This window comes from Marmota flaviventris, chromosome 5 (genome assembly GCF_047511675.1).
Source record: "Marmota flaviventris isolate mMarFla1 chromosome 5, mMarFla1.hap1, whole genome shotgun sequence".
Taxonomy (NCBI): Eukaryota; Metazoa; Chordata; class Mammalia; order Rodentia; family Sciuridae; genus Marmota; species Marmota flaviventris.
The window spans coordinates 1,239,549-1,253,551 of NC_092502.1; the positions used below are offsets into that span (position 1 = coordinate 1,239,549).

The 14,003-nt window shown below is 54.6% G+C and overlaps 1 protein-coding gene across 1 annotated transcript; it reads right to left on the reverse strand.

Moving 5' to 3' along the window:
- Positions 1-12,579: 12,579 nt before the first annotated feature.
- Positions 12,580-13,524, reverse strand: LOC114080829 (putative olfactory receptor 2W6). Its single transcript, XM_027922450.2, has one exon. It carries the CDS (start codon positions 13,522-13,524, stop codon positions 12,580-12,582), a length of 945 nt encoding a protein of 314 aa, XP_027778251.1.
- Positions 13,525-14,003: the final 479 nt, after the last annotated feature.

A 14,003-nucleotide genomic window follows, 5' to 3' on the forward strand; every position in this document is an offset into this window, starting at 1 on the left:
ATGACCTTTTCTGTCTAAACGCCAGGCCCCAGCCCTGGACTGAGCATCAGTGAACTCAGGTGATGCATCCTGTGTGCCTGGAGGGCGTGGCCTCTGGCATCCTGCTGCCATGTCCCAGTCCTTGTGCAGCTGCCTTCAACGTCATGTAGGTACCTGTTCTCACGATGAGACCTGCAGACACAGTGCATTCAGGACAGACTCTGCTACGTCAGCCCTGGAATTGATCTGTTGCTTCCAAATTGTGTTTATTTGTTAAACTCTAGGTCTCATTATTCATCACATATGGCTCCTTTTCTGAGTTTAGGATCCACAACCCTTTTTCATTAGACCACACGTGGGCACATCTTGCCCATGGACAGCAGAGCTGTGGGAAGCCACAGGGACACACATGCAGACCTCTGTCCTGGTATCCTAGCCCCTCTGGCATCCAGGTACCTGTCACACCAAAATGAGTGTATGGTAAGAAACTGAGTCCTCAGACCCAGCTTTTAATTGTTGACATGGAAAACATACCTTTTTGTTAATCCTAGGGGAGGTCCATGCTCACTGCCCAAATATTTGGTTCATGTCTATTTGATAATGAGAATACCTAGCTCACTCTTACGGAGTTGAGGCAGATCAGAAGCAAACTTATTGCAAAATGACACCCACACAATGATCCTAGCTTCTCCCTCAAGCTGCCCTCTGTTGACACGGGATGCAGTGTGGTCAAGATGACTGGGTCAGGACCAGGGATGCATGGTCAAGCCCCAGCTGTCATTCTCCCGGTCACACTCTTAGTGAGTAGCTGGCAACGCACTGTGCCTGGTCCCTGTCCAGCTCTGCAGCTCAGAGCAAGGACAGCACTGAGGCACAGAGTGTGAGGTGGAGGTGAGGGTGCTGGTCCTGCTAACCAAAGCTGCTGTGCCCCACATTCTAGATTTCATCAGGAAGCAGAAAGGGGCTCAGCGCTGGCAGAGTCTGAAAAGAAGCTGGGTTTTTTATGACACTTTAGTTCTGGAAATACCAATACAGATCTTTTAAAAGCTCTATTTTGCAGAGGTCCCTAGAGTTATATGGACCCCAGTGCTGCAGACGGAAAGCTATAGCCACATCCCATTGCAGACAAAGTCCCAACTCGACACCTTCCTACAGATTCGAGGCACTGGGCAGAAGAGGTGGATTAATGAGTCATCTTCCTGTTCCTGGTGACCTCTCAACTCCACACGCCCACATACTTCCTCCTCAGCACCCTGTCCATCCTCAGCTTCTGCTATACCCAGCATCTTTCCCTGGCTGCTGGTCAGCCTCTGGGCCCAGGAAAGACCATCACAACTGGAGTGAGCAGCCCGTCTCCTTCATGACCACGAGGCCATGGATGCATGCCCCTCTGGTCGTGGAGCATGGCTCTTTACAGCCAGCTGCAAGCTGCTCCATCATGGGTCATGATGCGTCCATAGCTGTGCTTGCAGATGGCATCCTAAGCCTGGCTCAGTGGAACCGCCAGTTCCACCTGATGCTGTCCCCACCGACCAGGTCCCTGGGACTACACGGTCATTGCTGTCACTGACACATCACACGTTGTATGTGAGATGCCGGCTGCCATCAGCCCATCCTGCCTGGACACACTGTCCTGGGTCTGTCCTGATCCTGGTCTCCTACAACTGTGTCCCTGCTAAGGGGCTGGGGTCAGCCTTCGCCAGGTGACAAGGCGGTCACCACCTGCTCCTCCATGTAGTCGTGGTCTCTGCTCCACAGCATGTCCTCTACGGTCAACCAGGGCACACCCATCCTCCTCCTGGAGTCCCTTTGAGTCTCCTCTGAGTCCCTTTGCCACCACACTCAGTTATCCCATTGTTTTAGTGTTCTTGTATATTTAAGATTCAAGAAGCATTTCCTGAATAAAGGCCCCTGTTTATAGAGCATTGCAATCAAATTAACCCAGTATGCCCCCTTCCCACCGCAGAACAGAGAAGCATAGGGATGATCTCTGTGGGTGTGGACTGGCTTCTGATCACAGCACTCAGGAGGTTTCATTGTGGACAAAGTAAGCTTCTGTCTCGCCTACTTTTGGAAATAAAAATCACACCAAACCCCAGGCCCTGCTGTAAGCTCCTTTTCATTCATGAATTCTCTTGAGGAATGAAAATCCCATTATTTGAAACAAAATTCTTATGAATTTAGTTCATGTTTGATGTGAATGAATAAAGTTTTTTAAGTCATTAAGAACTATGTTGAAAAAATTCAAAAGAAAAATTTGTATCAGAGCATCCGTAACATGATTTCTAAAAAGAAAAAAAACTCACAAGAATTAAGCATTAGCAGTAAGAAAGACAAATTGCTGGAACGAGTGGACCTCCATATGCTATCAAAAACCCTCACTTGAACCTCATCCCTTCTACAAGATCAACCCAAACCGGGTCACCGACGATTGATATGAAATGTAAAATCATAGGAGTTTAATAGAAAACAGAAGAAAAACACTTAGAGGCTGGGTAGGCGCAGATTTCTTAGCACACCATAAGCCAACGGGCGACGGAGAGGCTGGCCAGGGGACGTCATTCAGATTGCAAGTGCTGCTGAAAGTTACCGTGGAGAGCACGAGAGGCCCTGTGAAAAGCTGGGGTGAGACGTCCGCAGGCCACTGTCCACCCATCGACTCTGTCCTGACTTGCTGAAGATTGCGCCGACTCTACAGGGAAAACAGAAGCAAATCGTTAAAAATGAGTAAACACTGGAAACGGCCACCTTACAGAAAAGGACGTGATGGTGACAAATCCACATGGAAAGGGGCCCTGAGTCATCACCACGAGGACGTTGGCATGGCGCGGTCTGCAGGGGGCCTGCACGGGGCCTGCACACCTCCTGCGCAGCTAAGGCCAGGTGGCGGCAGGGCGGCCACGAACCACTGGTGGGATGCACCCGCCGCCATGTGAAAGGATTTGGCAGCTTCTGAGGGCCCCTATACGTTCCCAAGGAAACTTGTATTTAAGAGTTTATAGCAGCTCTACTTATCATTACCCAAGACCGTGCACAGCCCAAATGCCCTTCAACCAGCGAAACAGGCACACAGAGGCCACCCATGCAAAGGAATTCTGCTCAGCACAAACTAAACCTGAGCGGCCGCACAGCCATCAGAATGGGCGGCCCGTGCAGCCTGCTGACTTTGAAGGGGCAACTTTAAAGTCAGCCATGGCCTTCATAAGGGTCCTTCAAGATGACACGTATGCCGCGCTGTCCCCAAGAAAAAATGATAGTGATGAACACCGATTCAGGATTCAGAGTTTAGGGCTGGGGCAGAGTGTAGACAGAAAGGGTACCAGGGAGCGCTCAGGATGGACACCCTGATCTTGATGGTCATTATATAAGTCTATGTGTCTACAAAATTAATAGAACTGCACACCAACATTTTTACAATTTTACTTCAGGACAAATCTTAAAATGTAAATCAACTCAAAGAAAGTGTTGCTTTCACCTGTATTTTTGTCTTAGGTCTGTACATACACATGGACTCTGCACTTATTTGGAAGATTCTGTAGCAGAAAAATTTAAATTTGAAATTCATTTCTCCCTCTGGGATGAGGAAGACGCGTGTCTGAGGCCTCTGAGCCTGGGCGTCTCCACCAGGCGCTCCTTAACCTGAAGGGCCCGAGATGGCCTTGCTCCCCAGGGCCAGGAAGCGCTCTCTGCCATTGGTGTAACTGCGTTCCAAGGCCAAGTAAGGGAAGACAGGGCTCTGGGACTTCCTGCAGGCTGCCTTCCTGTGCAGACGCAGACGCCTGGGGATCCCTAGGGTCCTGGAGGCCTCCCGCAGTCCAGCGGGGCACAGGAGACACTCCTCAGAGGCCCCACCCAGACACACAGCGGACTTCTTAATGGCTCCATTCCCCTGCGGGCTTCTGTGCCAAGAGGGTAATGAGCCCCCTGTGCCAGGGGCTTTGTCTCAACAGGTTGGATCTGAGGTCATTATTTTCACAGCATTTGTCCCCTTAGTTCTAACATAATGATTCTTGTGATTCTTCCCACTTATTTGAGAGAAAACTGCTAATTGCCAACTAACATGATTAAACCCTAACCGTGAGACACTCCCCCATCCCACAACGTGTTCCCTCCAGGCCCAGAGAAGCAACCAGGACCGGAACTCTGGAACTTCGCTTTCCATGCCCAACCACGTCCCCAAGCCTCACCGTCCCACTGCTTTAACATCTGTCTCCCAAACCCAATTCCTAGTCTCCGTTACTCTCCTGTTTCACTAATTAAACTTGCATAAGTTCTTTCTGAGTTATTAAAAGGCTTTTTTCTTATTTTCTCTCATATGTGGAAGCTAGAGCAGAATAATGGAAGAAAAGGGGGCACAGATCCCCTGGAAGTAGAGGGGAGGTCAGTGGAGCAGAGGAAGGGGGCCAGGAGGGAGGAACCAAGGCAGGAGGTGACCAGCCCATGTTCTGCACACCATGTACACTCCACAGTGCATTGTGCCTGTGTCCAGCTGTAAAGCACTAAGGTAGATAATAAATGGAAGGAAGAGCTTAGGGGAAGGGAAGTGAGGAGATGGAGGAAAGAGGAAGCACAGAAGACTGAAATGGAGCAGGTGACATTGCACGCAGCCACGATTATGTTAATGTACCCCACTATCGTGTGACCATGGGGCACTAGGAGAAACGTTTTAAAAGGCTTTTCCTCCCTTTCTCCTCCAGGGCACACTGTAAGCTGCAGCAAGTGCCCTGACTTAAATGTATCCTATTGATGCCAGGCTTGTCCTAGGCCCACTCATTTTCTCTCTGTGAGGGGCCAAACCAAACCCAGTCAGCTTAACACTGGTGGGGGCATGCCTCCATGCTGAACCCTGGGCGAATGCACCCACTGCCGTCTCCCTCTGCCCTGCACCGCCTTCCTCACGCTCTCCTGCTTTCTAACACTCTCAGTCCTCAAGATCCAACAGACGTGTCTCCAACAGGACACCAGACCTCAGAACCAAGAGAGGGGCCCAGCTGCCCCTCCATGGCAGGGGTCAGCATGGGCACCACTGGATTTCCCCACCATCTTCTCATCCATCTCCACAGTCCTCACACTTGCTGAGTGAAGGAAAATCAATTAAGTGCAAATGACAAATGTGTGAATGTTGGTCATTAATCATTAATTCTTCTATACCCTGCAGGGACAGGGGATGTAGTGTCACTGGTAAGTATTTGTGATAAATCAGTACAGCAGTATAAAACTGAGCTCTCACAATACCTGAGTTTGACTTCTGTGTTCTGCTTCTGAGGTAAAATCAACGTATTTTGCAAAGCTCTGTTAAGTACGCGCCCTCATACCAAGCTCTAGCTCAAGATCCTGCACTGGCTGCACCTACAAGGGGCTGGTCACTAAAGTTCCTGGCTATTTGGGATGGAGCATGAGTTCATCTCTGCAGGTCTACCTGTGACCTGGAATCCTCGCCTTCCTCCTTGGCAACAGCACGAGGCCAGAGCCCTCAGCCCTGCACTACAGCATACACTTGAAATTCCATTTTTCCCCTTTCCCCAAAGCAAATTCATGACAGGCAGGTGGAAGGCCCTGCTCAGAGGCGAGAAAGACTCACTTCCCTGTGAAAGGCCCCAAAAGTTCAGAGCACAAGCTCTTGGTGGGAACATGGCTGAGCAGCCTGGGTCGACTGCATGCGTCTGATGTGAAGAGACAGAGACAGGCACCAGAGTGACAGCTCACCACAACCTGAAGGAAACTCCAGATCTGTCAGAGTATGCATGAGCTGCAAGCTAATGCAGCAGAGGTAGAAGCCTGAGCTGCAAGCTAATGCAGCAGAGGTAGAAGCGAAGCCGGACTTGCAGGCCCCGGTGGAGACCTTGTCTCCATAGTCACATCTCTAACTTTTATTATTAAAAATCAAATCACAGAGACCAGTTTCCACAGATTTGTATCCACAGGCGGGAGGGAACGTTTGCATGAGTTTTAATCTTCAGGGACTGACCTCTGGAAGCAAAAGAGCTCCAGGAAACAGGTAAAACACACTGACAGGCACAGACACACCAACCCAGGGCCCTGAGCCTAAGGGAATCTTACCCAAGGGGGTACCTGGCCCTGAGCCCAGGGAACCCTAGCCACTCTGCACCTGGCCTTGAGCCCAGGGAACCCTAGCCACGTTGTACCTGGCCCTGGAAACCAGGGAGCCCTACCCCACTCTGCACCTGGCCCTGGAAAACAGGGAACCCTAGCCTACTCTTCATCTGGCCCTGAGCCCAGGGGATCCTACCCCACTGTACATCTGGCCTTAGGTCAGGAAACCCTAGCCCACTCTGTACCTGGCTTAGCCTACTCTGTACGTGGCCCTGAGCCCCAGGGGAACTCTACCCCACTCTGTACCTGACCCAAAACCCAGGGAAACTTAGCACACTCTGAACCTGGCCTTAGCTCAGAACACCCTAGCCCACTCTGTACAAGGCCCTTGGACCCTACCCAACTCTGAACCCAGTAAACCCTACCCCACTCTGTATCTGGCCCTGAGCTGAGGGAACCCTAGCCATTCTGAACCTGGCCTTAGCCCAGGACACTCTTGCCAACCATGCACCTAAACCTGAACCCAGGAACCCTAAACTGTGCACCTGGCTGTGGGGAGCCATTCTCACACGTGATTGGGCAACTCCCGGATTGGGTGTGAGGCGCTCTGGCTAAACTGTGTCAGAGCTTTCCCGACCCTCTCCAGGTGCGAGAGCATGTCCGTGTGGGGGTGTGACTGACCACTGACCCGGAGGCCAATCACTGACCCTGACCTTGGAGTGCTGCCCCCCTCAACCTTCATTGGATGGAATTCTCCCCTGAATTTCTTGTTCCCCAATAAAAGGCTACTCCCTGGCGTGCTCACGCTCTCTCTCTCTCTCTCTCTCTCTCTCTCTCTCTCTCTCCTGCTAGCCCTGAGTAATCCTTGCTGCCCTACCGGGTAGTTCGAGGTGTGAGCCAGAGAGGTGAGAGCCGTCTAGGACCTGGTCATAGAAAAAGGTAATTGAGTCTGTGTATTTATTTTGATCTCGCTAGCTAACTTTTATGCCAAGAACCTCTTTAATGAAACCAGTGCGCTGGTCGCATGGTGGAACCTGGTCTTACCCAAGGGAATCCTAGCCCCCACTATGTACCTGGACCTTGAATCCAGGGAACCCTAGCCCACTGTGCATCTGCCCCCTGAGCCCCAGGAAATCTTATCCTACTCTGTACTTAGCTATGAGATCCAGAGAACCCTAGCCCACTCTATACCTGGCCCTGAGCACAGGGAACCCTAGCCCACACTGCACCTGGCCCTGAGTCCAGGACACCCTAGCTTACTCTACACCTGGCCCTGAGCCCAGGGAACCCTAGCCCACTCTACACCTGGCCCTGAGCCCCAAGGAACCCTAGCCCACTCTGCACCTGGCCCTGAGCCCCAGGAAACCTTACCCTACTCTGCACCTGGCCTTGAACCCAGGGAACCCTAGCCCAATCTACACCTGGACCTGAGCCCCAGGGAATTCTAGCCCACTCTGCACCTTGACCTGAGCCACAGGAAACCCTAGCCCACTCTGTACCTGGCCCTGAGCCCAGGGAACCCTAGCCCACTCTACACCTGGCCCTGAGTCCCAGGGAAGCCTAGCCCACTCTACACCTGGCCCTGAGTCCCAGGGAAGCCTAGCCCATTCTACACCTGGCCCTGAGCCTAGGGAACCCTAGTCCACTCTACACCTGGCCTTGAGCCCCAGGAAACCCTAGCCCACTCTGCCCTGGACCTGAACCTAGGGAACCCTAGCCCACTCTACACTTGGCCCTGAACCCAGGGAGCCCTAACCTAATTTGCACCTGACCCTGAGCCCCAATGAACCCTAGCCCACTCTGCACCTGGACCTGAACCTAGGGAACCATACCCTACTCTGCACCTGGGTCCTGGAATGCAGGATACCCTACCCCACTCTGCACTGGGACTCGAGCCCCAGGGCACCCTAGCCCATTCTGCCCCTGGCCCTGAGCCCCAGGGAAGCCTAGCCCACTCTGCACCTGGCCCTGAGCCACAGGGAACCCTACCCCACTCTACATCTGTACTTGAACCCAAGGAACCCTAGCCCACTCTACACCTGGCACTGAGCTCCAGGGAACCCTCACTCACTCTACACATGGCCCTGAGCCACAGGGAACCCTAGCCCACTCTGCACCTGGCCCTGAGCCACAGGGAACCCTACAACCCTCTGTACCTGGCCTAGAACCCAGGGAACCTTATCCTACTCTGCACCTGGCCCTGAGCTCCAGAGAACCCTAGCCCAATCTGCACCTAGACCTGAACCATGGAACCCTAGCCCACTCTGTACCTGGCCCTGAGCCCCAGGGAACCCTAGCCCATTCTACACCTGGCCTTGAACCCAAGCAAGGGCTAGGGAGCCCACTCTGCACCTTGCCCAGAACCCAGGGAACCCTAGCCCACTCTGCACCTGGCCCTGAGCCCCAGGGAACCCTAGCCCACACTGCACCTGGCACTGAATTTAGGGAACCTTAGCCCACTCTGTACCTGGCCCTAAACCCAGGGAGTCCCAGCCCAATTTGCACCTGGCCCTGAGCCCAGGGAAATCTACACCACTTTGCACCTGACCATGAGCCCCAGGAACCCTAGCCAACTCTGCACCTAGCCCAGAACCCAGGGAACCCTAGCCTACTCTGTACCTGGCCCTGAATCCCAGGGAACCCTAGCCCACTCTACACCTGGCCCTGAGCCCAGGGAACCCTAGCCCACTCTATACCTGGCCCTGAGCCCAGGGAAGCCTAGCCACTCTACACCTGCCTCTGAGCCCCAGGGAAGCCTAGCCCACTCTGCACCTGGCCCTGAGCCCCAGGGAACCCTAGCCCACTCTACACCTGGCCCTGAGCCCAGGGAACCTTAGCCCTCTCTGCACCTGGACCTGAGCCCCAGGGAACCCTAGCCCACTCTACACCTGGTCCTGAGCCCCAGGGAGCCCTAGCCCACTCTACACCTGCCTCTGAGCTGCAGGGAACCCTAGCCCACTCTGTACCTGGCCCTGAGCCGCGGGAACCCTAGCCCACTCTGTACCTGGCCCTGAGCCCCAGGGAACCATAGCCCACTCTACACCTGGCCCTGAACCCAAGCAACCCTCGCCCATTCTGCACTTTGCCCAGAACCTAGGGAACCTTACCCCATTGTGCACCTGGCCCTGAGCCCCAGGGAACCCTAGCCCACACTGCACCTGGCACTGAATTTAGGGAACCCTAGCCCACTCTGTACCTGGCCCTAAGCCACAGGGAACCCTAGCCCACTCTACACCTGGCCCTGAGCCCTGGGAACCCTAGCCCACTCTACACCTGGCCCTTAGCCCAGGGAACCCTAGCCCACTCTGCACCTGGCCCTAAGCCACAGGGAACCCTAGCCCACTCTACACCTGGCCCTGAGCCCAGGGAACCCTAGCCCACTCTGCTCTTGGCCCTGAGCCCCAGGGAGCCCTAGCCCACTCTGCACCTGGTCCTGAGTGCCAGAGATCCCTAGCCCACTCTGCACCTGGTCCTGAGCCCAGGGAACCCTAGCCCACTCTGCACCTGACCCTGAGTCCCGGGGAACCCTAGCCCACTCTGCACCTGACCCTGAGTCCCGGGGAACCCTAGCCCATTCTGTACCTGGCCCTGAGCTCAGGGAACCCTAGCCCACTCTACACCTGGCTCTGAGCCTCAGAGAACCCTAGCCCACTGTGCACCTGGCCTTGAGCCCAGGGAACCTTAGCCCACTCTACACCTGGCCCTGAGCTCAGGGAAGCCTAGCCCACTCTGCCTGGCCAAATCTGGACACAATGCCCCCACCAATAGAAATGGACCGTGGCCTCCTACATCATCCCTACCTTGGTTTCTCACGCCCAGCTGCAGAGGTGTGTCAGATGTTTTCTTAATTTCATAATTTAGGAAACAGATTAGAGATCTTAAATGTGAGACCCGAAAGTGGAGAATAGCTGGCAGAAAACATAGATTAAAAGCTCCATGACAATAACTTTTTGGATAGAACCCCAAAATCACAGGCAACAAATGTGGAAATGAACAGAATTCCATCAGACTGATGAGCTTCTGCACAGCAAAGGACCCAATCAACAGCAGAGGAGGACAGAATGAGAGAGCGCACCTGCAAGCCACACCTGACAGGGATCAGAATCCCAGACACACACGGAACCCAAAAAGCTCAACAGGAAGAAAACAAGTAATTTGATTCAAAATGAGAGGAGGATCTAAACAGGTATTTCTCAAAATAGATATTTCTAACAAGGAGCATTCAAATGCCCAACATGTATACAAAACTTTCAGAACCACTGACAATCAGGGCAACGCAAGTTAAGACCACGTGAGATGTCACCTCATGCTTGTTAGAATGGTCATTATAACAATGACCAAAAAGTAATAAATGTCAGCAGGGTACAAAGAAAAGGGAACCCTTGGGCGCTGTGAGCACAGCCACAGCAGAGAACGGCAGCTCCTGTGATCCAGCAGTTCCGCTCCTGGGCGTGTATCCAAAGGAACAGAGAGTAGTGTGTAAGTGACAACTCCCTCCCACATAAACTTCCACAAAGAACTCACTTGCAGTGGTGCTTCTGAGATGCTCCTTAGGCAGGGTCCCTTAAGCCAAACCAACCAAAACCAAACAGATCCAAGGAGGAGCCAGATGAGGAGTCCACCCACTGAGCACAGCAGTGTGGCCGTTGGTCCTTCACAACGCCACTCTGTGACACCGGCTGCATTTATCTCTGCGTGACAAGGAATGCCAGCAAGCACAGAGCCTCCTCCCTGTGCGGCCAGGAGACAGTCTAGACAATTCCGTCACCCACAGCTTCAGAGAGGGTCTCAGGAAGCTCTGCAGCAGAATCTGCCCTGAGCCTGAGATAAGGGTTTCCTTCCCTTGCTGGTATCTACTCTAAGCCAAGGACAAACGGAATCCCACACCAGGCCATCTGGAAGGGCACACCTGCGGCCACGCTCTCAGCTCCACTGACTTAAGAGGAGGGGTCCCAAGTGCTGCTGTTCACTGACTGGCAGCCATGCCGCTGAGATTCCCAGCCCCTCAGCTCCATCTCACCCAGAGGCACGGAGTTGCCCCTGGGCACTGGCACAGCATCTTCCCAGAGTAAGTGTCCCCACGGACGCTCTCCAGGCCCCTTCTCCAAGCGATTCATCCACGGATCATTCTTCGGAAGGGTGGGATCAGTGGTTTCCAGCCAGGGAGCCCAGCGGAGTCATTATAGGTTAAAGCCACTGAGCCTGGCTGGGGGTCAGGTGGCTCTCAGTGTGAACCCATCTTCCGACACGCTCTCTGCTCCTGGGTTTTATACCCCTCCAGGGTTAAACTAAAGCCAGGACTTAGAATAAGGCTAGTCTATGAAAGGGACCATCCGTTCACCTGGAACAGTCACCGGAGGGACACTGCTGAGCGAGGAACAGGGTGGGCTGAGGCTCTCTGGTCACTCCCACCCCCCGAGGGTGCTTATGGTTCAGGACATGGGAAGAAGGCTTGGGGAAAGAGAGGAGCCGACTTTGACTATCCCCAACACGACAACTCCCAGGTCTGTCTGTCACCAGAGACTGAGGGGAGCCTTTACAGATGCCTGCCCAGCCGTGGTCTTGCACTCTGGGGCTGTGGAGCCGGGAAGTCACATCCTCGGGCTCTGAGGCACCTGCTGCTGCGGCGCTGCTCTTAGTGACGTCTGGTTGCACTGACCTTGTAAGATCGCCAACAGCACCATGTCTGGTGAGGTTGGCCAGGAACCTCCCCAGGAGACCAGGATCATCGGTCCCCTCGAATGAAGACCATCTGCCCGGCTCCTGCTCAGCCCTCCTGGGAGCACTCTGCTGTGAGAACAGCCAAGGAGAGGGGCCACGACCCCCAGTCCTCCCTTCCAGAAGATGCACCTAAAAGGCCACTCCCGGCTCATGAGGACAGCCTGGGCAGAGGCTGTCCTCCCAGCATGCCCAGATGCCCATTGGAAATGCCACCACAGTCGTGGGCACAGGGGTGCTGAGAAAGGCTGCTCACTGTCTCTCTTTGACACCTAGGATGTAGTTGCAAACTGCCTGGTGCTTGTGGGACAGGGTAGATGACAAGTCCCCTGCCATTGTGGAGCAGAGCTCCTAGAGCTGACAGCTGGTCCCACCCAGACCCGGCAGGGTGAGCCACACTGGAACCCTGAGCCGCTGTGTTGTCGGCCTCACTTGGTGGCTCAGGTGACTAGGAACAGCTCCAGCAAGTCCTCCGCATGAATCAGGCACCCCAATCTGAGCTCCCCGTGTACCAATGCTCCAAAACCCAAAACCTCCTCAGCACCATCAGCACCCCACCATGGAAACCCCACCCGGGACCTGCAAGCCTGTGGCGACACAGGTGATCTGAATGCCTACACAGAGACTTTGAGGCTATGTGTATGTGCACACAGGAAACACAGATGGATGTCACGTTTGTACTTGAGACTCAAGTGTGAATTTGAGATATCTCATGATGTATATGTGAAGATTCCCAGATCCGCCCCAGCCCGCCTCCACAGAACACCACTGGCCTGAGGATGTGGACGGGGGCACTGCACTCAGCAGCCAGATGCAAATGCTGCTCACTTAAGCTTCCCCATTCCCCTTCTCCCAGCCCAGGAGCCTGGCCACTGCCCCCTTCACATCCTTGTTCCTCAGGGTATAGATGAGGGGGTTGGCGCTGGGTGTGACCACCGTGTAGAAGAGTGTGAGGAACTTGCCCTGGTCCTGTGAGTAGCTGTTGGCCGGCTGCAGGTACATGTAGATGATGGTCCCATAGAATAGAGAGACCACCAGCAGGTGGGAGGAGCAAGTGCTGAAGGCCTTCCTGCGCCCCGCGGTCGACCTGATCCTCAGCACTGCAGCTGTGATCGTGCCGTACGAGACAAGGATCAGGGACAGGGGCACCAGCAGAAGCGCCACCCCCAGGGCAAAGGCACAGGCTTCCACCAGCATGGTGTCCTCACAGGACATGGCGATGAGAGCCGGCATCTCACAGAGAAAGTGGTCCACCCGGCGGCGCCCACAGCGTGAGAGCCGCATGGTCTGAGGACACATGACGAAGGCATTCAGAAAGCCGCAGCCCCAGGCCACAGCGACCAGCTGCAGGCAGAGGTGGGGGTGCATGAGCACCATGTAGTGCAGGGGCCGGCAGACGGCCACATGGCGGTCGTAGGACATGACGGCCAGGAGGACGCACTCGGTGGAGCCCAGCACCATGTAGATGTAGAGCTGGGCCACGCAGCCGTGGTAGCTGATGGTCTTGTCTGGGCCCCAGAGGTTCCACAGCAGCTGGGGCACAATGCTGGTGGTGAAGCAGAGGTCCAGGAAGGACAGGTTCCCAAGGAAGAAGTACATGGGCGTGTGGAGCCTGGCATCCGCGAGGGACAAGAGGACAATAGCAGTGTTGCCCACCAGTGCCAGGACATAGAAGACCAAGACAGAGGCAAACAGGACCCTCTCCAGTCGAGGCCGGTCAGAGAAGCCCACCAGGATGAACGCCTGGAGGGAGCTGTCGTTGCCGCTCCCCATGGCCACCCCACTGTGTGCAGAAACAGCGAGGGCACTGGTAAGAGAACGCAGCATGGCCCCCTGCCCTCTGCACCTGGCTGTGCACTCAAGAGAGTTCAACTCTGAGTGTACACCTACGGATGCCCATTATGTGCAGGGCAGTGTGCCCGACTCCCAGGCGGGGCATGGATCTGTCCCGGAGCCTGCCGCCTTGGGGAACGATACAGGCATGTGATGACCAAGGCGGGTCAGAAGCTCAGCCAGAAGAGTTGTCGAGGGCTGGGTGTTGGCCAGTGGCTCCCAACGGGTGGGGAGAGCCCTGCAGCAGCGCCTGTGTTAACGGAGGCCATGACCTGAGAGCCAGGCTCTGGCTGTGTTCACAGAAGGAATGTGACCTGTGGCCCACTGAGCAGGATGCTCCCACAAGAGCCAGCAGGATGTGCCCAGGTACAGAGGCCAAACTCAGGGGCGATACTCAGGGACTTCGCGAATGCACACAC